The 27,790-nt window shown below is 39.7% G+C and overlaps 1 protein-coding gene across 1 annotated transcript; it reads right to left on the reverse strand.

Annotated features, from left to right (window-relative positions):
- Positions 1-894: 894 nt before the first annotated feature.
- NUS1 (NUS1 dehydrodolichyl diphosphate synthase subunit) lies at positions 895-27,705 on the reverse strand. The gene is made up of 5 exons (XM_070795917.1): positions 27,179-27,705; positions 9,318-9,443; positions 7,821-7,970; positions 6,189-6,288; positions 895-3,682 (listed from the first exon to the last, which is right to left on the reverse strand). The coding sequence occupies exons 1-5, from the start codon at positions 27,591-27,593 to the stop codon at positions 3,592-3,594; spliced, it is 882 nt and encodes a 293-aa protein (XP_070652018.1). The 5' UTR covers positions 27,594-27,705; the 3' UTR covers positions 895-3,591.
- Positions 27,706-27,790: the final 85 nt, after the last annotated feature.

Raw genomic sequence — 27,790 nt, forward strand, 5'->3', positions numbered from 1 at the left:
TAGACACAAGAGCCAAACACAAAACAGAATGCAACACTCAATTTGGGGTTTGTAGTTTAAAAGGAATTTATTAAACCTGTTACAGTAAGATCCATTTAAATATAAATACCAAAAAATTCTAGGATTGTCACCAGAAATGTAATCAATGAATGATGGTATTAGAAGTTTTTTCCTTTACATTTGCTTCTCTGAATTCTTTTTTTTTTTTACAATGAATGTGTTTTTTTAAAGTTGAAAGCAAATTGTTTTTGCACTTCCCTTTTCCACCAATTTTATCAAGTATATGGCCTATCAACTAGGATTCTTGGACAACTGTTGACAGCAGTTGGGTTTTATTTCAAACTTTTTTGAACTTCCCCCTACACTAGCTTTTGTTAACGGTATGTCCTATTAACTAAAGTTAAAAGGTGACTTTTGAGAAACTTGATTTCAGATGAAAATTATGCATAAAAAGCCAACTACCTTACAATTAGATTCTCAAGTGAGAAAGTGAATACTCTATGCAACATAAGAAAAACCATAGCTCTTACCCTTCTATTTTCTGGTTTGACGAGAACTGTCAAATTCCTTTCTAAAAGAGTACACATATACATTTTCAATTTGGCATTCAATATTTAGTAAAAAAAAAAAAAAAAAAAACTATTCAGATATTATTCTGGAATTTTGAAAATTTTAGCAATAGCAAAGCTCAATTTCACCTTACTTTTACCTAGCAAAAAGCAAATTAACATTTTAAGATTCCAAATGTTTAATCTGGTAAAAATGAGAATATACTTCAATCAAGAACACACCATCTAAAAAAATAGTATTGCTATCTTGTCATATGAGCTTCTCATCACATTTCTGCAGTCCCTACATGTTTAGAATAAATGTAGCATTCACATAATACTATAGTCCATGAAAAGAGTATATTCTTTTATTGTTTTTATTCATACACGTCATTTCAACCTTCAATAATAAAATTCAATAAATTTGATTCCTTAATCATAAAAACTTTACACATTATTTACATGTTGCCAAAGTCTACGCCATACAAAACATCACAAGGATTTGACTCTACGCACGGTACCATCACACAGGAAGAGGAGGGGCTAATCCAGTAACATACATTCAAAGATTAACTTGTAGATGTGCACAGTGTATTTGGCACTGTTCATCAACATTAGAACACATTCCTCTCTTAAGACAGACACTATTCAGCCTTAGTCACAATATATCAGAATTTGCTATTCACATCAAAACCAGCTTTCAAACTTTCTAACAATAATCAAGTGTTAAGAAACAAAACACAAATCAGAATTGGGAATGGAATTCAAACCCTCAACCTCTTGCTAGGCTCCAAGCTGCCATCCGTAAGGTAGGCTTAATTTGATAATTTTTCCATTGTGGAGAGTGTCAGAAGAAACAATATAAAGATATTCTTCAAAACACATAAAGATAAACAACTCTTTAAAGTTTTCAGTTCTTCTTGAGAGTGCAAAGAGAGCCCTGATAATGCATAACTAGTAGGTGATTTTGGCAGGAATTATAGAATGATTGATGTCATTCAAATTGTGGAGACTGTACTGGCAGTTAACCTCATGGAAAGAAACTGGAATGCCTAATCTGAAATCAGAATCCTTAGCAACTTGTTTTAAGGGTTTCTTCCCATCTAGGACAATAACAGACTCATGTCAGATTATAGATTTACTCTGATAGGTAACACTACACTGCTATGAAATATAAGGACAAAATAAAAATACAAAAAACTCAACTGTTCTTGTAGGGCTTTGGCTACATCCCAGTGGGTAATTTATTTGACTAACTTCAACAAAAATGAAATCCCTTCACTTCAATTGGGCCCATTAAATTTAATTCATTAAAACATATATATTCCAGAATGTTTAAAAAAGACACATATATAAAAGGCATAAATTCAGTCTTCAACTAAGGCCAAAAAGCCTCAATAGAACACGGATGACAGTACAGGGGGACAGAAACAAAAAAATTCTCTGGTAAGGTTTAGAGATATGATGTCGCATCACACAAAGCTTTTAGCAATAAATTAAGACTTGAAAAAAAAAGTCTCACAATGTACAAAGAACTATAATGTGCAAAGTAATGTCACTGAACCAAAATTTAGTTTATAATCATTTTATTTCAAGTGTATTTTTAAAATCATAAATGGAGTTTTGGAATCCAGAGTCAAAACATTTATTCTTTATAGACTCAGAATCTGACAAGCAATTTCAAACCTTGCTGTCCAAATCCAGTGTTCTCTGCTATTTTTCAGACTGAGACCTAGTATTTAAATCTACTCCATTCTAAACGTATCATTTTGGATAACTGTTGTGCACTTGCTGTTGATAAGATTCTTCTGAAAACAGTCCATCAAATATATAAAGAATGGTTTCTGTCCAAGTATCAGCAGAGAGGGGAGAACTACTAAACACCTATCAAAAAATCATCTATTCATTTAAAAAATAACAAAACCAGTGCTGTTCTCTGCCATGAAAGAGAACATGCAAAATTAAATTACTTTTGTAGAACTGTGGTAATATTTTATTACCTACACAGGCCTCAAGCTCACTTAAAGATCTTTTAATACAAAGTCACCATCAGGATTTACTCAGTAAAAATCCTGGGTACTAACATGGCCCTACATGTGCTATTCCAAAGAGGAACAGGTTACTTTTGAGGAATAGAGCTGCCTTGGTAACTTCCCTCAAATGCTTATTTTAAATAAACATAGTTAATGGAAATTTTTTTTTTACCAACTCTGGGTACTATCTCGCAAACAGCCCACCAAATGGAAAAGGAAATCAAAACTTTCTCTACTTATCTGGGAAACTTTCCACGTTTACTTTTCAGATCATGACTTTTTACCTTTTTTTTGACTGTCTCAAACAATATTTAAAATTTTTAAATTCTGTATTCCAATGTAAGAGTTCTTTTTCAAATGATCGTCACAACCCAGAACACAGACAACAGAGCAACATTTTCAAGTCACATTGATAATAATGAAGAGATGAAAATGGACGGATGTCTGAAAACAGGTATTCCCTCTGCTCCAAAGGTGAGCAAACTTTTAACATGTGAACAACACGGAACTCCATCCCTCAAACTCAGAATGCTTCCATTTCATATGTCAATATATTATTCTTAAAATTTAAAGTTTGGTCACTTGGAAAAACTGAACAAAAATTACTCCCCCACCCCCCTAAACAACAAAATAGCTTTAATTGCCCCTTTCTCTCCCCAGAAAAACAGGGAAGTAGTTAGGGCTGAAGCCTTTAAATCTGAAATTTCAGCTCCTAAAACATTGCTGCAATCTGCTCAAAGGTACCAGCTCACCATGTTTCCTTCTCCACTACTTCCTCATTTATAAGTTTATTTCCACACACACATGCACACACACACGCGCGCGCACACACACATACTCGCTCACACATACTCTTACTCTCAAGTAAGACACTTTTTTGTGTTTGTTGATAAATTATGAGGATTATGAACTAGGTGTGTACAGGGTTTCATAGGTGCTTTGTAAACATCAGAGTCACTTGAGTCCTTTTCTCCAAAAGCCTGAAATCAAATCACGCGACCAGCGAATCACTATTTCCCCAGACGCTGTTCACAGGCTGCATACTGACGAAGGGCAGAGAAAAAGTCCTCATAACTGATGTTTAGGTGGGAAGGCAAAGAGCTGGGGGAAAAAAAAACCAAAGGAGAAAAAAGCAATTAGATGATACGCTATAATTTGGAGGAGAGGAACCAGAAGGGTAATGACCAAAAAGATTAAGAACAGAAGAAAGTAAATTACAAGCATAGAGTACATCAAACTATTTCTACTAAATGATTATTAAACTTGCTGTGAAAGAATTCAAATAAAAACTAACCCCTCTATACATTTTTTTTTTTTGACATTTTAAAGGGACTTGTAAAAAGTAATTTTAATCTTAATGGAGTATAGCTGACTTACAATGTTGTGTTAGTTTCGGATATACAGCCAAGTGATTCAGTTATACAGATACACATTCTTTTTTAGATTCTTTTCTCATATACATTATTACAGAATATTGGGTAGAGTTTATTGGGCTATACAGTAGGTCCTTGTTGGTTTACATTCCACACTTGCTAGGTACCGATAAGTCCCAAAAATCCACCCTTACTGTGACTTTTCGTCTAAGCACCAATCTTACATCTTCATCTGCCCTCTTAAGTCTAAACAGACCATGGCCTCAAAATCTTATTCTTGAATTCAACCTGTTCCCTTCAAAATCAATGGTTCCTTGCCTTTCCCATTTGTCTCAATGACACTGTAATTTATCCAGTCACTTAGGCTTAACAACTCAGGAGTCATTTCATTTCTCCTCTAGTTCTTACTGCAATCAGGAAAGTGCTAGGCCTGCAAGTGAACTTGGTAACTGGTTCTCATGAATAAGAGAATTCATAGTATATTCCTCCTAGGACCCAGAATTAAAATATATTTTTAGGCTCCTAAGTTTCTCTCTTTTTCTTTTTTTTTCCACATGTGCTTTATCTCATGCAGCAAATTCTATCAACAGTATTCCACAGTGTGTGTTCTTTTATTTATGTCTGGGCTTTTTTTCAATCAATATTATGTTTGTGAGATTCACCAGTGATGCATATTTTTAAAATTTGTTCATTTTCATTTTTATCCAGTTTTCCCTTCTATAAATATTCCACAAAAGCGGCATGGGACAGCAGCCGGAGCACGATCCGCCCCAGATGGAGGTAAGAAGGAGGTGAGGCATCTCATGGTCTCTCCTCCTTTTCTACCCAATGGCATCCACTTTCATGAAGTAAGTATAGCTTTTAAATGTATCAAACAGTGCATATTATTTTGCAAACTTCTTTCACTCAGTCGTATTTTTGAAGGTTTATTAGGTAGATACATGTGGCTTCTACATCCGGTTTATTAAGTGTTACATATATCTCACTGTATGTGTGGGCCATAGTGTAACTATTCTACTGATGGACATTTGGTTCTTTTTTAATATTTATTTTTATTTATTTTGGCTGTGCTGGGGTTTTAGTTGCGGCATGTGAGATCTTCATTGTGGCGTGCGGAATCTTTAGTTGTGGCACCTGGGAATCTAGTTTCCTGACCAGGAAATGAACCTGGGCCCCCTGCACTGAGCTCGGAGGCTTAGCCACTGGACCACCAGGGAAGTCCCATTGGGTTATTTCTTAATTTTCTGGTATTCCTCACCGAGCTGCCCTTCTCCTTTATTTTAAATCAGGGGTCTGCAATTACAGTCCAGGAGACAGCCACCTATTTTTGTAAGCGAGGCTTTACGAGACCATGGTCACACACGTTTGTTGACATAATGGTCCACGCTTGCTTAGCTACACCGGCATATGTTTAGTTGCAGCAGAGAACAGCAGCTCTGAAAGAGACACAGCTTCCAGGATCTAAAGTATTTAGCCTCTGGCCCTTTACTCAAAAAGTTTGCCAAACTCTATTCTAAATAAGCAGTTTCATTCTCATCCATGTACTCTCATAAATTACAGGTATGTCAAGAGTATGACAAACTCTTCAGTTGTCACGTTAGCTCATTCTTACCCAGACACAATCTACTCTAGAACATAGTTGCGAAACGAATCTTCCAAAATCACCATTCCCACTGATTTCCTACTGCCTTTCTAACAACCACACACATTCCTTATGCTTATATTTAAAGCATTCTCAATGTCAACAGTCCCAAACTATCTGATTTCACCATATACTACTAGAATCTAACACTAAGCCTCTGCACCGGTGTGGCCAGTTACCTATTTCCTTCTAACGCGACACTCATGTCTTGCCCCCTAGTTTTTCTTTGTTCCCTGCAGCTCACTCCCTACACTTTCTGCCTTTTCTCTAATTACAAAAATTCTACCCCCTTTACACACTTTGCATCAAGTTACATCTTTTCTGTAGAATCAACAACTCTGGCCCACAGAGATCACTCCTGGTCTCCTATGATGATTAGTTTTAATACCAAATATCTGCACAACCACAAAATCTCTTGTGTCTGAGTCATTTACATAGGTTTTTACTTTACCACTGATATTGTCAAACACCTGAGGGAAAGGATCCAGTATTACAATAATTCTCTGGGAATTCCCATCACATCCAGTATGGCGCTGGGCTCAAGAAACACTTGCTGGACTGAACTAAAGTCAGTACACTTTTAACTACTTACATAATCTCAGTCAACCTGATGTGCCAGGGAAGAAAGCCTAGTGTGCTGTCCACAGGACCAAACTTCAATACTAAATCAGGGTCAGGGAAACCATTTGAACCTTGGAAAGAAAAAAAACACACATAAGAAATTAATATACATTGCTTACAAAAAAATGACCTATGGCAAATTCTGTTCATCAAATTGGTTTCTTATGTTTTCATGTATCTGTTCTCTTCAGAAACTTTATTTATACATTCCATACCCCAATTTCTTGGCACAACATATATTTTTATATCTGTTATTTCCAAATGTAGAAATTTTCTCTAAAGGCTGTTTAACTGGACTGATTACCTGACAAGGAGGGGTATCCCAACTCCCACCCATTCTACAGGTAATCCTCAAATCCCATCTATCTTTCAAGACTCAACTTATGTGTTCTCTTGGCATCCTGAGACCCTCATTGCTTTAAGGACTCAAACACTTATTCTGGCCACAGAACCAAGTAACTTCAGGGATGAAAAGCAACTTCAAAAGTTGTCTATTCTCCTTCCCTCCACATGTGCCGATTTTACAGAGCAAGACCAACTCCTAGCTATACAGTACAAAGGGTCTCAGTATTCCCTAGAGGAAAGCCCAAGCTTCCCAGGAGGGGAAGACGAGACTGTACACCTGCCTCAACCAAGATCTGGCCATTCTTTGCTCTGCAAGCTGGTTTCCATATGAGATCTGGCTTGAGAGGAAAAGGGGATAAAAATATTTCAACTACTAAAAAATAAAGTAAAATAAATCTTAATATAAATAATCAATGATGTAGCACAAAAGATGCTATAATCCAAGGGACCCAGGTTCTAAGAGTTTCTAATAACCTCAGTTCAGCCACTAACTTTCTGGTCACAAGGTAAATGGAGAATTTACCTGAGTAAATCAAAAATACATTTGAAATTGTATGGCTATAAAAGCTAACAATGGACATGAATTTATTAAAATTATTGCCTTTCTTCAAAAGGATTAAGGATAAGGCTAGTAAGCAGAAGGACCATAAAGTTAAGGCAAAAAGTTCCTAAGGAACTCTGGAAAGAATAAACAAACTAAAGGTTTTTATAAGCAATTGAAGAAAAATAGATAAAATATAATGTTACATGTAGTGTAACATGACAGAATAAGTGGTATATTTGGTACAACAGAACAGAAGGAATACTGAGAAAGGAGTCACAGATGATAGTAGTATATTCCTGGGACTGATTCCTAAATAGCTGTTGAGTTCAAACTTAATATTCAAACTTAACAGACAGTTCAAACTAAGAAGAAAGAGGAATGTTGTATGTCATTTTATTTCAATAAAACTGAAAGATAAAATAAAATAAGGCAAAATAAATTTTAAAAGAAGGAGGCAGAAGTAGAAGTTCTATTTTTAAGGAATGCCCCCCAAACCCTTTTAGATCCTCTCCTTTACCAATAATTCTGAAAGTGAAGGAGCTGACTACACATTTTATCATCTCAAAATTATGTGGGTCTCTAAACTTTAGAAACATAATAAGTACAACAACAAAAACAACAAAATCAGGCTTTATGGTAAGAATGAGACATAGATATTCTCCTTCATACAGCATCCTTGTGAGACAAAACTAAAAACAGACATATACGACTTACTAAGTAAACTGTCTAACATATCTACATCCAAATCTGTGGATTTCTTTTGCTGCTGGGCTACTAACTGGCAGAAGTCTTGAGCAGCTCTTACAATATCTGCTTTTCCATCTTCTGGGGACAGCACCTTCACTGCCGACTGGCAATTTAAAACTGGAAGAAAAAAAAAAGATATTTTTTAAAAATACCCTCTTTCAAATATATTTCAAAATCAGTTCCAAGAAAAAGTATAGTTCTTACAGTAAACAAGAATCTTTTACACCCTTCAATTTTAACATCAAAGCATACCTAGCTACTTTGCTCTGAAAGAACCTGTACATATCATTTGTGTATTTATTTACATATAGTCTTATCAAAGTGCTCAGAATGACCTTGTATCTATGAATAAATCCTCTAATAGTTCAGTTCAGTTCAGTCGTGTCCGACTCTTTGCAACCCCATGAACCACAGCACGCCAGGCCTCCCTGTCCATCACCAACTCCCAGAGTTAACCAAACTCATGTCCATTGAGTCAAGTGATGCCATCCAACCATCTCATCCTCTGTCGTCCCCTTCTCCTCCTGCCCTCAATCTTTCCCAGCATCAGGTTCTTTTCAAATAAGTTAGCTCTTCGCATCAGGTGGCCAAAGTATTGGAGTTTGAGCTTCAACATCAGGCCTTCCAATGAACACCCAGGACTGATCTCCTTTAGGATGGAATGGCTGGATCTCCTTGCAGTCCAACAGACTCTCAAGAGTCTTCTCCAACACCACAGTTCAAAAGCATCAATTCTTCGGTGCTCAGCTTTCTTCACAGTCCAACTCTCACATCCATACATGACCACTGGAAAAACCATAGCCTTGACTAGACGGACCTTTGTTGTCAAAGTAATGTCCCTGCTTTTTAGTTATAGGGTAACTTACAATTTCCGCTCACCCAAAATGCCATCTAACAGTATTATTAGCAATAACACAGATAGAAGACAAAAATGAAGGCTGTAGGAAGAAAACAAATTGCTTTAATGGAAATGAATTGTCTATAGCACACGGATCTACCTTACCAAATTCTTATTCTATGGAGCTGTTTTACATTTGATAGGATTCTAGACAACTAATAGCTCTGCCTAATTCTTGTTTATAGACATACAATTCTTTGGTAGAGATTCAATTAAACAAGTTTTGTCTCTATTCACATATTTATTTTAATATTTTTGATCTATAAGTGTGTCAACTCTTTGGATTCTCTTCGAACAGGCTTTAAAATCTACTGATTCCTGGTTGTTTGAGTTAAATAAAATCTTTAACATGTGTTTATTTTTTAATATGTATGAGTCATGATTTTCTTTTTCTGAAAATTATCTTTTAACCAGATGAAGAAAGAAAAGTTTAACTCTGATGATTAAAGGTAGTGATAATAAACACTAGGGCAAAATGAATAAATAAAGGAGTAATAGAATCTGCCTTGAAATACAAAAAACATTATCTGCGTATGTTAGGTATTCAATTTTACACTCAAGCTTACCTTGATCATCTTTGTCATTACTATTTGCAAACTCTGGTGAGTATTTGGAACAATCTAAGCCCAGAAGTTCCTGCTGTTGTTTTAAAATTTCATCCATCAACCTGGAATTATTTCTTTTGAAAATACCTTAAAAAGAAAAAAAAAAAAAGTAAATGTCAACTAGGTTAATTTATCCTCATCAATAATTAATGGATGCTTGTTATGAAAACAATACTGGATCTAGAACTAAAAAAATTCCAAATGAAGCAATGATGACTAATCCTAAACTAGAATCTAAAAGGAAAACATGACAACAAAACTGTTATTTTAAGTCTGGCCTCGGACTAAAGTCAAAAAAAGGACAGGAGTAACAATTCCGTGTCAATATGGATATGAGAAAAATTCAGACCTATAAAGAACTTTTCAGAGACCATTCACTTGACATCTTCATTTACAGGTTAAGAAACTAAGACCCAAGTCTCAGAAAGACCCTTACAGGATTTGTCAGAGCATTTAGAAACTGCAGCAGCGGTCCAAAGTTTCTATCTTCCTCTCTCCCAGACTACTCTCTTTACGGATTCACTCTGTGCATGCAATACTGTTACCTCAATTTGATTAGTTTTTTTTTAACAGTAAGAATAATATGAATTATGTAAAAAGAAGAAAAACAGAAGGGGCTGAGAGCCTGGGGGGCTACAGTTCACAGGGCTGCAAAAGAGTCAGACGCAACTTAGCGACTCAACAACAAAGAGAACAGACAAAAGTGCCGAAATCAAAATTTAGTCAATTCAAGTAAAGCATGAAAATATACTACATAAAACTCTTTCTGATCCTCCAACCATGCACATAAAAGTAAAAACTACAGTTACTATCTATCACTGAGAAAGATCAAGGAACTATTAACAAACTTAACTAACATAGAGAGCTCTAATAAAAAACAATTTGGCTATTTTCAGAGAGGCCAGCTTTCTAGTGGTCATTGCCTCTTAGACCTTTATCAAGGGCTCCTTCTCTGTACTCTCAGTCAGCTCTGTCTTTAACAAAACAGCTCAAAGATCAACTGGGAGACAGAACATAATAAATAAATATATATACAGTAACACAGAATCTGCTGAATATGCTGTATAATGCCAACTTGGTTGAGTATGGGTCTATCAGTAGTTCAAAGATAAAAAGCAGTCTCTTTGGTTAAGAAAAGGCTTTGTAAAACAAACAAGACTTAAGTTGAGCTGACCTCAGAAAGTTAAGAGAAAAGAAAATGGAAAAGATAGATCATGAAGAAAAAAAGCACTGAATTCTCAAAAGACAGACTAATACTACTTTCGATTTGAGAAATCAAATGATTTGAGAAAAGGAATAAGGGAATGGGCCTAATTTTTACTTCATTTTGCCTACCCAATGGGTAACCAACCTTTTCTGGGCAATGTATAAACGTGTAGAAATATTCATCTTTAGGAAAACCAACCTGGCAGCAGTATAGAGGAGGACTGGCAGCAGACCACTGCAGTAGTCCACACATAATTTGATCAAGCAGTGAAAAAGAATTCACTGTAAAAGAAGAGCTGAGAGAATAAAGAACATGACTTGAACAGAGGTAAACACAGAAAATCCCATGGCTTTAACCCTGGGAAACAGAAGGTGGTAATACTTTTAAAAAGTATGGAAATTCTACAAAGAACTGGTTTGAAGGAAAACACGCGTTTGAGATAGCTGATGATAGACGACTTAGGTGGGGTTACTGTAAAAGCGATTAAAGACACAGGGAAAGGGTGTTCATGCCAGGGGTAGGTCATATAAGCTCCACGGGTAGGGCTCTGACTGTTGCGCCTACAAGAGGCTAGCACAGTGCCAAGCACAGAAAAGTGAAAGTCGCTCAGTCACATCCGACTCTTTGCGACTCCATGGACTATACAGTCCATGGAATTCTCTAGACCAAAATACTGGAGTGGGTAGCCTTTCCCTTCTCCAGGGCATCTTCCCAACCCAGAGATCCAACTCAGGTCTCCTGCATTGCAGGCAGATTTTTTACCAGCTGAGCCACAAGGGAAGCCCAAGCACTTCGGTCTGCGGAAAGGCCATGACAGGTCAGAGACCTTCTTTCTTCTCAAAATCCTATCCTCATCCCAGTTTGCTTGAATTATCTTCTGGATCAGTTCCCAATCTACTCCTTGAATGGCCTCTTCTCACTCTGCACTGAATCTTTTTCCTCTTTCCATCTCTAAATGGAGACTACTCCTCAGCGTTTCTGCCTCAGCCCTCTTTCTGTCCATGTGCTCCTCCTTCTCTGGTTCTTTCCGGGACTTTAAAACCCCAGCATCAGGACCAGGGTAAGATGAATGAGGCAAAACCGGGGGCAGGAAGCTGTGCGTTGCAAAAATCCTAGTAACTAAAATTAATAGTAACTTAATGTAATACCCTTAAAAATTTAAAAATAATGCAAAACATCCATGATGAACAAAATATTAAAATTTTAAGTAAAAAAAAGGATTGGCATTTGGTTCCCAATATTTTGAGTTTATTCAAACATCTAATCCCACCTTGAAGTTCTGTAAGCATCTGAAAATGAACAAATCTAAAACTTGGTAGCTTATCTTTCAAAAAAACTCTCAAACACTTATATTGCATCAAGTTAAAAAAAAAGAAATAGCACGAAAGTGTAAAACTTATACGTACTTAGGGACAAAGCCTAAAGGAGAACAGTAAATATGTAAGGTTGATGGGACAGTGGGTGATTTAAAATCACAACTGCTGTAAAGCCGCTCATGTAACTTTAAAAAATCACCACCAACACCAACCAAAACAAAACACAGCCCTTCTTGTGGTTGTTTTCCTTCTAATAACATCATCAGTAGCTACCCAGTCACCCAGACGTGGTCTCTGCTCTCTGGCATTACCATCACCAGCCTATCAGAATGCTAACCCTTGGCTCTTCTATAGCAATGCTCCCCTGAACCTATTTCCCTTTGTCCACTGACCCCACTGTTTCAAGCAATAGTCTTCTTTATAATACTACAACCACCCTCTGATGGGTCTTCTACCCCTTCTAGCGTGTATCACTACAGACAGATTTTCCTTGGGTACATCTGTAAGCCTGGCACATTCCAACTTTAACCTCTTCAATGACTCCCAAAATGCTTACAAAAACCTACAGTATTAGGAACAAACTATGCAGATCCATATTAACATTCCATGTTATGCTTCCACACTTGGTAGGTAGAAAGAATCTATGTTTATAACATAATTGAGTCTTCCAATTTCTCTATACTTCTCTACCCAGCAAATCTGATTGCTTTATATTGCCCCCATAGCACCTGAAGTGACTCTAACCTTCAACCTTTGTTACCTCCCCAGCCCCACATCTGTAAAATTCTCCTAATTCTTCAGGCCAGCTGAAATGTCATTTACCCTCAAGAAGCTGCTCTGAATTTCTAGCCAGATATGCCCAATTCCTCCTCTGACTTACCTCACTCTTGCAAATACAAACATCTGCTCAAACTCCTTAACAAACCAATATTCTACTTTTATTAGTTATAGCTTAACTCTCCCCCACCCCCTATGAACTGTAGTCTTACTTGTGAACTTGGGTCTTATTATCTCTTTTCCCCTAAGGTGCCTTCCACGTAGCAGGAGTTCAATGTTTATTTAATAAACTGAATTATCAGTGCACAAAGTGCTACCTAATAACAATGAAACCTAAATGGACATGACACTGAATGGAATTTTTAAAAAGTTTCCAGGAACCTCTCACAATAAAAGGAGACACTTCCTTACTGCACACAGGCAGAAATGCTGTTAAAAAGGAAAACTACTACACAGAGATGCAAATACTTTTTATAAAAAAGACCTCCAGAAAGTTATTTTAAATTGAATCTTTATCTCGGCTGATTTGGATGGAAAGATGAAATTAAAAAGCAGTTTCTGAAAAGTACTAAATCCAAAAAAAAAAATACTAAATGCAAAGACAGATTACCAGCAAAGTAATTCCTGATACCCTGCAGCCTGACTGCCATCCAGAAATCTGATTATACTCTATGGTTCTTATCTTACTGATACTTTCCATAAGCAATATTCTTGGGCTACAGTTTTCTTCAGGATTCAAAGTCTACACATACACACTTCACAGAACAAGATCTGTGACAAGATATAAGAATGCCTCTGACTGAGACAGGCAATTCCTCTGGCAATATCGTAATATATGTGGAGAGCCTTTTTCTCATATCATAATTCATCTTGTTTGCCTTCACAGAATCTAAAGCCAAAATGATGTAATAAAAATAAAGAAACCATAATAAAAGTCCTTTTATGCAAAAGGAAGCAGCACACACTTAGGAATAACTGATCTAAAAGCAGAGACATTACTTTGCCAACAAAGGTCCGTCTAGTCAAGGCTATGGTTTTTCCAGTGGTCATGTATGGATGTGAGAGTTGGACTGTGAAGAAAGCTGGGCACCGAAGAATTGATGCTTTTGAACTGTGATGTTGGAGAAGACTCTTGAGAGTCCATTGGACTGCAAGGAGATCCAACTAGTTCATTCTGAAGGAGATCAGTCCTGGGATTTCTTTGAAAGGAATGATGCTAAAGCTGAAACTCCAGTCACTTTGGCCACCTCATTCGAAGAGTTGACTCATTCGCAAAGACTCTGATGCTGGGAGGGATTGGGGGCAGGAGGAGAAGGGGACGACAGAGGATGAGATGGCTGGATGGCATCACTGACTTGATGGACATGAGTCTGAGTGAACTCCGGGAGTTGGTGATGGACAGGGAGGCCTGGCATGCTGTGATTCATGGGGTCGCAAAGAGTCGGACACGACTGAGCAACTGAACTGAACTGAAGTGAAGGCAAAAACACTAGCAAATACTCAAATTCATGAAAAACCTGTGCTTTACAGAATTATATAAAAATGAACTGCAAGAATTATTTTATCCTGTCCTTTTACAGAGGGTTCAGCAAGGCCAAGCAACTAACTGCCTTTGGTCAAGAGTCTAAGCCTTTGGATTGAAATCCAGGTCTCCTGACTTCCAATTATTCAGCTCAGTAACTATGTAATGCTGATAAACAGCGCTAAATTCATCTTACTATTAAATTCTGAATTTCCCTCCCCCAAAAGTTAAACGAAAGTTGGCCGTTTTACAAATGAACAGAATCTTAAAAAAAAAAAAACAAAAGTAAGTCTAGAGCTCTTTCTAAGGTTTTTAAGAAGTTACAGGGTAACAGATACTTGAATTCTTTACAGATGACTTAGGAATCTAAAGTTAGGGTTTTGCCATAATGATTTAAAAACTTTTACATTATGCTTGTTGCTCTACAACTGTATCTCATGCACAATTTCCCTCATGTAAACTATCTGGAAATATATATATATAGAAAAGATATATGAAAGAGCCAAAATTTTTAAAAAACACATGAGCACATACCAGAAAGTCTACAATTTCCATGAAAGAATAAAATATTATGCTAGGAAAGTAGACCTCAGAAAGACAACAATGTTTTTTGTATTTTTGATAAACCCTATGCCAAATGTAGATCTCTTTTTATATCTTGAGGCTTTTTAAATTCTAGTATTAAAAACTGTATAAGTGTAGACAACAAGGAAATGTCCCATAACCATCCCTCCTAACAAACTGAATGTCCCTTAATCTCATCATCATAAAATGACTATTTCTGGTTTTTAGTATTTCCTAAGCATTTAACTTATATGCAGAGTACATCATGAGAAATGCAGGGCTGGAAGAAGCACAAGCTGGAATCAAGATTGCCGGGAGAAATATCAATAACCTCAGATATGCAGATGACACCACCCTTGTGGCAGAAAGTGAAGAGGAACTAGAACTAAAAAGCCTCTTGATGAAGGTAAAAGAGGAGAGTGAAAAAGTTGGCTTAAACCTCAACATTCAGAAAACAAAGATCATGACATCTGGTCCCATCACTTCATGGGAAATAGATGGGGAAACAGTGAAAACAGTGTCAGACTTTATTTTTTGGGGCTCCAAAATCACTGCAGATGATGACTGCAGCCATGAAATTAAAAGACGCTTACTCCTTGGAAGGAAAGTTATGACCAACCTAGATAGCATACTGAAAAGCAGAGACATTACTTTGCCCACAAAGGTCTGTCTAGTCAAAGCTATGGTTTTTCCAGTGGTCATGTATGGATGTGAGAGTTGGACTGTGAAGAAAGCTGAGCACCGAAGAATTGATGCTTTTGAACTGTGGTGTTGGAGAAGACTCTTGAGAGTCCCTTGGACTGCGAGGAGATCCAACTAGTCCATTCTGAAGGAGATCAGCCCTGGGATTTCTTTGGAAGAAATGATGCTAAAGCTGAAACTCCAGTCACTTTGGAAACCTCATTCGAAGAGTTGACTCATTCGCAAAGACTCTGATGCTGGGAGGGATTGGGGGCAAGAGGAGAAGGGGACGACAGAGGATGAGATGGCTGGATGGCATCACTGAGTTGATGGACGTGGGTCTGAGTGAACTCCGGGAGTTGGTGATGGACAGGGAAGTCTGGCGTGCTGCGATTCATGGGGTCGCAGAGTCGGACACGACTGAGCGACTGAACTGAACTGAGGCACACCTGTGGCAACCCACTCCAGTGTTCTTGCCTGGAGAATCCCAGGGACGGGGGAGCCTGGTGGGCTGTCACCTATGGGGTCGCACAGAGTCGGACACGACTGAAGCAACTTAGCAGCAGCAGCAGCAGCAGCAGCAGCAGGCATACCTGACCAAGCAATTTTGTATCCTGCTTCTCTCACTTGTATAACATGTATCCTTCTTTGGTGCTAATCTCATGATTATTTTAACAATTGCATTATTTAACAAAAAAGGCCTCTGAATTCAGTAAGCATTTCAAGAACAATGGGAAGCCACTGCCAAGTTTTATTTAGAATTTGAATAATATTATCAAAAAAGTTCACTTTGTTGATGGGTAAAGAGTGGATTATACAGGGACCAGATCAGAACAGAAGATAAATTAAGAGGCCACTACAGCAATAATCCAGGTGAAAAATAATGAAAACCCAAACTTGGGTGGCTGCAGGAAGAACCACAACCCAGTGGCAAATTTGGAATATACTCTAGAAGGTCAAGGAGGCCTGACGACAGATGAGAGGTAGAACATGTAAATTTTTAGCTTGAGCAGTTGGTTGGAAGGTAGTGGTCTCCCATTTTCTGAGATGAGAAATAAACCAGGAAGGCAGGGTCTGGTGGTGGGGGGCGGATTCAAGAGTACTGTTTTGGACATGTTAAGCTTTTGAGATGCCTAATAAAATAAACATGGAGATGTTAGGTAAGGAGTTAGATACAGGAGCCTGGGATTATAGAAAAGATAAGGACTGGAGATTCAAACCTGAGTGTGCGCATACAGATGATATTTAAAGCGAAAGGACTGGGAAAACTATCTGGGTCAAGAGTCAGCAAACCACTGCCACTGGAACAGTCGCACCACTCACGCACGGCCACCTTCCGACAGGGCTGAGTGTTTGTGACAGGGACCATATGGCTAAGTCCAAAATATTTACTACCTGGCCCTTTAAGGAAGTTTTCTGACCCCTGATCTAGGAGATGGGAGAAGGCAATGGCACCCCACTCCAGTACTGTTGCCCAGAAAATCCCATGGACGGAGGAGCCTGGTAGGCTGCAGTCCATGGGGTCGCGCAGAGTCGGACACGACTGAAGCGACTTAGCAGCAGCAGATCTAGGAGACAGGGTGAACGTCAGAAAGACAAGGGCATACATACAGCACAAACTTCTAGGACATCCCAACTTTTAGAAGTGGAGCAAACAAGCCAGAAGAACAGGCAGTGAGACAGGAAGACATCCAAACACACATGATGTCACGGAAGCTGAGAGGGAAAATACTACAAAGAGAGTGGAATTAAGTATGCCCTACACAGGTTATGAAAAGCTATAACCAACCTAGACAGCCATATTAAAAAGCATTACTTTGCAGACCAAGGCCCAATTAGTCAAAACTATGATTTTTCCATTAGTCATGTATGGACGTGCTTGTTGGACCGTGAAGAAAGCTGAGTGCCTAAGAATTGATGCTTTTAAACTGTGGTGCTGGAAAAGACTCTTGAGAGTCCCTTGGACTGCAAGGAGATCAAACCGGTTTATCGTAAATCCTTAGCACATTAATCAGTCAAGAAACAGATTCAGAAAACCAGGAACCCACATATAGTAAGAAAAGAAAGGGAAGTCACTTAGTCGTGTCTGACTCTTTGCGACCCCATGGACTGCAGCCTACCACACTCCTCCATCCATGGGATTTTTCCGGGCAAGAGTACTGGAGTGGGTTGCCATTTCCGTCTCCAGAGGTCCCGACCCAGGAATCGAACCCAGGTCTCCCACATTGTAAGCAGACGCTTTACCGTCTGAGCCACCAGGGAAGTCCTTAGACTACATATAGTAAGAGACAGATCTTAAATATTGCTTCTTCTAAAATTTATATGAACTGAAAAATCAATTCTAAAAAATGAGACTTTCAAAATATACATGTATTTCTTTTTTATATCTGAAATCTAAACTTTTGCTGTGACTATTGCTTCTCTTCAATAGAAACAGATTTTTAAAGAAATATCTAACAGCAAGTGTTTATAAGGACATGATAAAGAAAGGAAAGAAAAGCAAGATAAACACTCAACCAATCTCGTTACAATCTCTCATCTCACCAGCTAAGGAACTAAAGCAATACTTTTTTTTTTTTTTTTTTAATAAATAAATACCCATCCTTTGAAATAGTCTACCTTTCTTTTTAAATGAGACACCTAAGTAAGTTATCTGGTGGTTATCCTCATTTAGTTCTCTAACAATCCAATTGTAACACTATTAGAGGCAATCTTCAGAGAAGAAAACATATAGGACAATTTTTTTTTAACGTACCAATAAAATTTTACATGACTGAAGTACTCAGAACAAAATAAATCTCATAAGCCATTAAATAATTTTGTTTCAAGAGAAAGCCCCACAATACCTCATAGAACAACAATTATCCTGGAATGAGCATGCTGTAACGAGGGGAGAGATATGTGGGACAGTGACCCAGTACAATGGTGCAGGGGCTGGGTTTTAGCTCCAGTTCTTCCAGTTCTTCAGCAAAAGAGGTAGGCAAAATAAACAAGCCCTGTGGGTTTTCTAAGTCTCTGGCTGTAAATCTTAAAAATGAGATTATCTTCACAGACTCTGCTCATCTGACAAGGAAATAGTTCAACACAGAGCAGCAGCTCCATAAAATTAAGTTCAGTTGATTAAAAAAAAGTCAAGTGTGTCCTACAACTCACAGCATGAACGTTCATATTAGTGGATGAAGAAAACTCTATTTACCTTTAAATACCTTTTACAAATTATCTTTATTACCTCTAGATAAGTAACACTTTCCCAAGGCTTTAAGATGACCCAACATAATCAGGAATAGTACCAAGGTGCCTGGATTATGGTTATATTCTCTTATTAGTGGAAGTTGGTACAGCATAATGGTTAAGCACAAAAGCTTTGGAATAAAACCTGGTTCAAATTCTAGATCTGTCTCTTACTATATGTGGTTCCTGGTTTTCTGAATCTCAGTTTCTTGACTGGTTAATGTGCTAAGGATTTAATGCACTTCTTTGCATAGCATCTGGTGCATAGTAAGAGTGCAACAAAGAATAATTATTACTATTAAGGAAAGGTTTGTTTTCATACAGAAATCCAATACTATGGTTAAATGGAAAGCTCCTCAGAAAACAAGGTCATTTCAAAAACAGGATACAGCTTTTCAAAGACAAAGCAAAACTGGGATAGTCAAGGGAAGCTACCTAGCAGCTAATAGTGAGAATGATTTACAAGGATCTATTGATAGCTTTTGACAGGCTGCTAGCCCTTTGTAGAAAAGGGGGAGAGGACATCACAGGATGTTATGATAAATATGAAATTCTGTATTATATTTGCAATATACTATACGAGGGTGAAGATTAGAAATAGAATCCCTTCGAGAGAAGACAAGGACCCTAGTTTGTACTGTCTGTGTATCAAAATTTAATCACATTTATATTTAGACTTTCAACACTTCTGGCAACTCCGTATTTCGTGTAAGGAGCACAATACTTGATAAATTTCTATTTCCCAACAGCATCTGTGTCAGTGTGCCGAATAAGTAAACTAGGGCAAACTGTGTTCATTTCCCTCCCACTGTGTTAAGGCCTCTGGGTATTGGTGCTGGAAAACAAATTACAATTCATCATCCTTACCTATAAAAACATGCAGCCTCTTCTTTCAATTCAAGGAATACATACTGACCTACTCATTACACGCAAACACCAACCTACAATCTGTAGGAAAAGCAACAGTGAGGATAGATACCATCTGCGGAGCTTACAAGCTAGTACCAAAGTTTGAGCACGTGTACATACAACTACTACTTCCCAAAATGGAGAACTTGGAGATGTACAGCATTTAAGGAGATTCAAGGCGACAGCAAGGCTAGGAATGGAGTAGCTGAGAGAGAGTACCTGAGCAGTGACAGGACGGACTTAAAAGAGCAATGGTAGCTTTTGGACAGGCAGATAGCCATTTGCCAAGAAGAGGAAAAGACGACACTCCAGAAGGAGGGGACATCAAGTACCTAATCATGGATAAAGTAAAAGGCATATAAAAGAATGAGAAATAGGTTGGGAAGGCTGGGAGTATACAGGGCAGATCGTTTTTAATGCTAGTGTGAAAAATCTGAACCACAAAACCATTTCAAAAGATATCTAGTATGGATTTACAACCATGGAAATAACACTAGAGAGAGTAATACAAAAGATTTGTTTTGTTGCTAAATTCTCACATAGAAGCAAATGCCTTATTCCGGATCACTCCAATTTATAGCAATAGTAAGTAATAATTAACTGCAGCACTATTTACAATTGCCAAGACAAGGAAGCAATCTAAATGTCCGTCAACAGAGGAACGGTTATAAAGATGTGGTATGTATTATATACAATAGAATACTACTCAGCCATAAAAAGGAATGAAATAGTGCTATTTACAGAAACATGGATGGACGTAGAGAGTGTCATACTGAGTCAAGTCAGTCAGTCAGAGAAAGACAAATATGATATCACTTATATGTGGAATCTAAAAAAAATGGTATAAATGAACTTATTTACACAACTGAAAGAGAGCCACAGCTGCAGAAAACCAACTTACAGGGGGAAGGGTGGTGGGAATGGGTAAACTGGGAAACTGGGACTGACATATACACTCTGCTAGTGTTCTTGCCAGTGTTCTTGCCTGGAGAATCCCAGGGACGGGGGATGCTGGTGGGCTGCCGTCTATGGGGTCGCACAGAGTCGGACACGACTGACGCGACTTAGCAGCATATATAAAACAGATAACTAATAAGGACCCACTGTATAGCACCAGGAACACTACTCAATACTCTGTAAAGACCTATATGGGAAAAGAATCTAAAACAGAGTGGATATATGTACATGTATAACTGATTCACTTGGTTGTACACCTGAAACTAACAAAATACTGTAAATTACCTATACTTCAAATAAAACAGAAAGAAAAAATATTAACTAATAATTAAGACCCACCCAAGATCATCCTCACTTATGAAAACGAACATAAAAGATAAATAAATAATCTGATGTAATATAAGTAGTGGCACGTCCTTTCATCTGTGGTAGGGTCAAACTTCAATGTGTAAATGTATCGTGTAAGTAGCTTAATTAAAATAGAGTTGCTCAGGTCCCATTCCCCTAATTTGATCTGATCAATAACTCTGCTGAATATGTACTTTTTATAAACACTTCCAATGACTCATTCATAGATGGCCCACAGACCATGTTTTGAAAATACTGCCCTACAACAAGGTTCTCAGCATGGTACCAATACAGTGAGCAACATGAACAGGTTCCACCCCTGAAGATAATGATACATCTCCAGGTAACTTGGATCAAGGCATACTTTAAGGGAGATCCAGGCAAGTATAGCATCCCTAAAGCTAAAGCACCAAAAGCTCCAAACTCCAGTTTTTGTTCCAACCCAATTATGGTCATTGCTTAAATGATAACAGTATAGACAAAATTGCCAAATCACCCTTCTAGAATTCTGAGCTCAAGAAATTCCTGAGAAAACAACTCAAATTTCTGACAGGTGAAAGAATTATTGTAGAAATTCTTGATTGTAATCAAGAAGCAGTGCAGGTAAATGGAAATGAAAAGATCAGTGTGTTTGCAGAGTCAAACCATGGTAAGTATTAATGAATTTCTTTGTCTAAGGATTAAATACAATCTAGATCTAGCTGTAATTAGAATGAATGTATATACGTGTTAGTTGTGTCCAACTCTTTGCAACACCATGGGCTGTAGTCCACCAGACTCTTCTGTCTATGGAATTCTCTAGGCAAGAATACCAAAGTGGGTTGCCAATCCCTTCTCCAGGGGATCTTCCAGACCAGGGATCAAAGCTGGCTCTCCCGCACTGAAGGCAGATTCTTTACCACTGAGCCACCAGGGAAGCCGAATTAGAGTGAAGGGATACAAGACAGGGAAAAATTTAAGGTGGTAATGTAAGTCATCTCCAAGACGGCTGCCATCATCTCCACCTGAGTCTCTCCCCTTCTGCATACGCCATTTTCTCACTGAGGTCTATTTCTCCTTTTTTTTTTGATTTGGGGGCTGACCTGTGGCTTCTCAGACCAACAGGATACAGGAGAAGTAACACTGCATGGTTTCCTAAGCTAGGTCATAAGAAGCCCTACAGTTTTGGCCTTTGGCTAATTCTTTGGGAATAACTATAAAAGAAGTATGACTACCCTAAGGTCACTGTTAAATGAGGAAACTTAAGCTAGCCCTGTGAAGACAGATGACCAACCGTCCTCATCTATGCCAGCCATCACAAACCAGGTACTGAATATATGGTGTGAAACCTTTTACATCCCAGCTACTATCTGACTGTAACCTTATGATTAGAATAGACATCAAGACAGAACTGCCCACCTGAACCAAGTCAACACATAAACTGTTTTAAAACACTATGCTCTGGGGTAGACTACAAAGTTAGAGATAACCAGAACAGCTGCCCAGGTCTTTATTCTACCTCATTTCTCAACTTTTCATTACATCAGATCAGATCAGATCAGTCACTCAGTCGTGTCCGACTCTTTGTGACCCCATGAACTGCAGCATGCCAGGCCTCCCTGTCCATCACCAACTCCTGGAGTTCACTCAGACTCATGTCCATCAAGTCAGTGATGCCATCCAGCCATCTCATCCTCTGGTGTCCCCTTCTCCTCCTGCCCCCAATCCCTCCCAGCATCAGAGTCTTTTCCAATGAGTCAACTCTTCCCATGAGGTGGCCAAAGTACTGGAGTTTCAGCTTTAGCATCATTCCTTCCAAAGAAATCCCAGGGCTGATCTCCTTCAGAATGGACTGGTTGGATCTCCTTGCAGTCCAAGGGACTCTCAAGAGTCTTCTTCAGCACACAGTTCAAAAGCATCAGTTCTTCGGCGCTCAGCCTTCTTCACAGTCCAACTCTCACAGGCATACATGACCACAGGAAAAACCATAGCCTTGACTAGACGGACCTTTGTTGGCAAAGTAATGTCTCTGCTTTTGAATATGCTATCTAGGTTGGTCATAACTTTCCTTTCAAGGAGTAAGCGTCTTTTAATTTCATGGCTGCAGTCACCATCTGCAGTGATTTTGGAGCCCCCAAAAATAAAGTCTGACACTGCTTCCACTGTTTCCCCATCTATTTCCCATGAAGTGATGGGACCAGATGCCATGATCTTCATTTTCTGAATGTTGAGCTTTAAGCCAACTTTTTCAGTCTCCACTTTCACTTTCATCAAGAGACTTACCTATTATATTTACTGATCTCAACACACTACTCAGTAATGCTGTTCTAGCTTCTCTAATGGGAATGCTTGCCAATAAGGAATTCCCCATTCTGTGTGTGTCACATACTGAACACTGTACTGATTATGGTAATCCAAATTCTACCTATTTTTGCAAGGTCTATCTCAGATGTCACCCCATTCCTTACTATGGACAGGGATAAGGAAGTATTGTGTTCTTGGGAATACTTCTCAAGCATGTATGTTGAGAAGTAACCCTGTTCCTCATGGATTTTTCTCTTTTTCTCTCTTTAAAGTCTCTGTCATCCACTAGCATTAATACATTAGCTTATAATAATCTTTAGTAACTATCCCTGACTTTAGAATAAACTCTTTAAGAGACACAATCTCTTGTACTTCTTTGTTTCCTAATGCTTTATATCACAGCAAGTACTCAATAAATGTGACATTAAAGACTATATCAATAGGCTTTCTAAAATAAGTTAAATATTTACACAGAAATAGGCTCAAGTGAAAGTTTGAGAAAATTGAATAGAGCTTAAGTATCTATATGCTGCTGCTGCTAAATCGCTTCAGTCGTGTCCGACTCTGTGCGACCCCATAGACGGCAGCCCACTAGGCTCCTCTGTCCCTGGGATTCTCCAGGCAAGAATACTGGAGTGGGTTGCCATTTCCTTCTCCAATGCATGAAAGGGAAAAGTGAAAGTGAAGTCACTCAGTCGTGCCCGACTCTTAGCGACCCCATGGACTGCAGCCTACCAGGCTCCTCCATCCATGGGATTTTCCAGGCAAGAGTACTGGAGTGGGGTGCCATTGCCTTCTCCATCCTTGTCTTTTAGCCACTGCCATTTTGGACAGTTTAAGTATCTATAAGTATCTATATGCTGCTGCTAAGTGGCTTCAGTCATGTCCGACTCTGTGCGACCCCAAAGACGGCAGCCCACCAGGCTCCCCCGTCCCTGGGATTCTCCAGGCAAGAACAATGGATTGGGTTGCCATTTCTTTCTCCAATGCATGAAAGTGAAAAGTGAAAGTGAAGTCGCTCTGTCGTGCCCAGCTCTTAGCAACCCCATGGACTGCAGCCTTCCAGGCTCCTCCATCCATGGGATTTTCCAGGCAAGAGTACTGGAGTGGGGTGCCATTGCCTTCTCCAAGTATCTATATAGTTCCCCGGAAAAAGGATAAGTTTTCTTACATAAGCACATGACTTGCTCACTGACCTCCTTCATGTCTACTCAAAAGTCAACGAGGCTCAAGAGGAAGGGGACGCATGTATACTTATGGCCGATACAGCACCCACGCCAGTGCTCTTGCCTGGAGACTCCCATGGGCGGAGGAGCCTGGTGGGCTGCAGTCCATGGGGTTGCAGAGTTGGACACGACTGAAGCGACAGCAGCAGCATGTTGATATATGGCAGAAATTAACACAATGCTGTAAAGCAATTATCCTTCAATTAAAAATAAATACATTTTTTTTAAAGTCCATGAGGCTTTCTTTGGCCACTCTTTTTAAAACTGTACTCCCTACTCTACCATTGACTTTCAACATTCCTCTCCCCCTCCTCTGCTTTACTTTTCCTCACTGCATTTATGATCGAATACATTTTTCTCATTTATACTATTTGCCACACTTCCACCAAAATGTAAGTTCCATGAGCATAAGAATTTTTGTCTTTATCACTGGCCTAGATGCCTCATGCCTAGAACAGTATCTCCCAATTTGTCACCTGTTAAATGAATGAATCAATCAGTCAATAGCAAGGATGAGTAAATTCAAAGTCTCTTATTTCAAACAATGAAATTAACCCCTATCCCATTAAAAACTCATCAAAATTGCTTTTACAGTAGGACAAAAAGTGCTCTGAGTCCGTGCACTGAAAATGCTCCGTAAAACTCTCTTTGATTATCAGTCAAGACTTGCTTAGCTTGACTTCTTCCTTTTCATTACCAATGGTTTCTTTAGCAAATACGATAGGATATTTCTGAATCACACCAGCAATTCAAGAACAGGAATTTTCAGAACAAGGAAGTGTAGCAAAACTATAAACTGTGTTCTATTTAATTATTTATTTTCCTTCTCTACTAGAACACAATGGTACTTGCTTTATAAGAATTATTTGAATATAAGTGACTCACTTAAAGTCAATTCACCACATTGCTCAATGGCTTTAATTAATTTCCCCTCTGCTTCACTTACTTTTCCCTCAGACAATATTTCTGTTGCATTGTTCAAGCAAAGACTGTGTCGCCTTATTACAGTCTTGTGATTTCTACTGGTCTTTTGGCAAGTTCCATAAAATCTTAGTACCTAAGTATATTAACTTTAACCTCAGAGGGTAAGCTATCATTTGATGACGATGGGCTATGAGTCACCACCACGTTCCTTGCCGGCTGCAAGGAAGGTGATTGGTCAATCAAAGGTAACTCTAATACCCTGCAAGAGTTGCTGTCTGACCTCAACCTACCCTTTCTGACAAACCGTCACACTTAAACCTGCCTATGTGGTAAAGATTTAAGTGCTAAAAATCAAGTTGTAGTTCCTGTGAGCATACCATTAATTTAAGCTATTGAACGGAGACTAAAATATTAGTTTTCTTTCCTTCATACCAACATTCCTCAATCATTCTTACTTGGAAGGAAATGCTATTGCTTTTGGTATTTGACTGAGACCCAAACAAAACATTTATCTCCTACTCACTCCTCAAAGCCTGGTTTAAACACTATCTCCTCTGCAGGAACTTTGGGAGCTCCTCCAATCAGAATTTCTCTTCCTAAAGGAGATCAGTCCCGAGTGTTCACTGGAAGGACTGATGCTGAGGCTGAAACTCCAATATTTTGGCCACCTGATGCGAAGAGCTGACTCACTGGAAAAGACCCTGATGCTGGGAAAGATTGAGGGCAAGAGGAGAAGGCGATGACGGAGGATGAGATGGTTGGATGGCATCACCGACTCAATGGACATGGGTTTGGGTGGACTCCGGGAGTTGGTGATGGACAGGGAGGCCTGGCGTGCTGCGGTTCATGCGGTCACAGTCGGACACGACCCACCGACTGAACTTAACTTCTCACAGCAACTACTAACTCTCAACATCTGTTGCTCAACTTGCCACTCCTGACAATGTGTCTACCCCCAACAAGCCTGAGTCTATGGAACTAAATGTTAAGAATCCAAAGAATATGCCTGCTGCTGCTGCTGCTGCTGCTGCTAAGTTGCTTCAGTCGAGTCCGACTCTGTGCGACCCCACAGACAGCAGCCTACCAGGCTCCTTCGTCCATGGGATTTTCCAGGCAATAGTACTGGAGTGGGTCGCCAGTGCCTTCTCCAAGAATATGCCTAGCACTGGGCTTTAACTTTGTAGCTACCCAATAAATGTTCAAGTTCTGTACCTACAAAAATTCCCTACAGTGAAAATTTCCTCAATCAAAATTTATGGGAGGACAAGTACTGTGTTGGCCCCTGAGGATCAAGGATCGCACAACATCCCAGGCAGCTGAAAACAGAAGGTGACCACTTTCCTAGTCGCCTATCCAGGCTCTCAGGTACTTTTCATAAGTCTACTTCAAATGCCACTTGTCCTCAACCACTGAGCTGTGACTTAAAAACAGTGCTCTGGGCCTCTCTGAGGAACCACTGCGGTGTAACAAAAAGGTAAACCCGAAGGAAAGTACAGACTGGCTAAAATATCAATCCTCCTCTTACTACTTTTCAAACTTTGGACAAATGTGTAAATGTTAGCGACCTCAGCTCCCACATTTGTGAAACAAGGGTATACAAACACCATCCACTTTACTAGGACGTGATAACGGGTAAGAAATATTTTTAAGTATGTACAAGGTGATGAATCGAGTTCAAAGGTTTAGCAGGTGTTCAATTAAGCTTATCTCCCCTCCTCGAAGGCGCTAGCACCGAAATTTGCACTCAAGGGCCTCGGGGCACAGAAACTCGCGGAGCCGGGAGGGCTGTGCCTAGAGGTGCGCCCCGGTACACCTGCCGGATGTGCGGGCCCCGCGGCCGGAGAGGCCCCGGTCCCCCGACCCGCTCTGGGTCTCACCTTGATGGTCGTAGACGCTAATGTAAGAGATGCCCACGGCCATACACCACACCACGAGGCTTGCGATGTCCGAGAAGCTGGGTTCCTGCTCTTCCTCCGTGATCACCAGGCCCATGTGCACAGGCAGCTTCTCCAGGGAACGGCCGTCCGCGCGCCAGCGTAGTCGCCGGTGGGCGGCGGCCGGGGCCGGTCCCCCGCGCGGATGCCGGTGGTGACGGCGGTTCCTGCCGACAGCCGGGGGCTTGCGGAGCGTGAAGCCGAGCGGCGCTAGGACCGCGGCAGAGGCGGCGCGACAGCAGCGCCGCCAGATCCAGTTCCAGGTGCCGAACCGAACGCGGAGCCAGGAGGTGAGCGTGCGGTGCAGGCAGAGCAGAGCGTGCAGCACCCGCCACACCAGCTCGTACAGCCCCGTCATACTCTCGCGGCGCCCGGGCGCCCTCCTCTCTCCCTCCCACACCCGCGGCGCGACCGCTTCTTATCCGGCTCTGCGGCCGGCGCGGGCCATCGCTCCGCGTTCCCCCGCCCCCTGCACCCGATCCCCCTTTCTACTGCCAACACCTCACCTCGCCCCCGCCGCCATCTTCCTCTTGCCTCGGCAGCCCCGCCCCACCT

This window comes from Bos indicus, chromosome 9 (assembly GCF_029378745.1).
Source record: "Bos indicus isolate NIAB-ARS_2022 breed Sahiwal x Tharparkar chromosome 9, NIAB-ARS_B.indTharparkar_mat_pri_1.0, whole genome shotgun sequence".
Classification (NCBI taxonomy): domain Eukaryota; kingdom Metazoa; phylum Chordata; class Mammalia; order Artiodactyla; family Bovidae; genus Bos; species Bos indicus.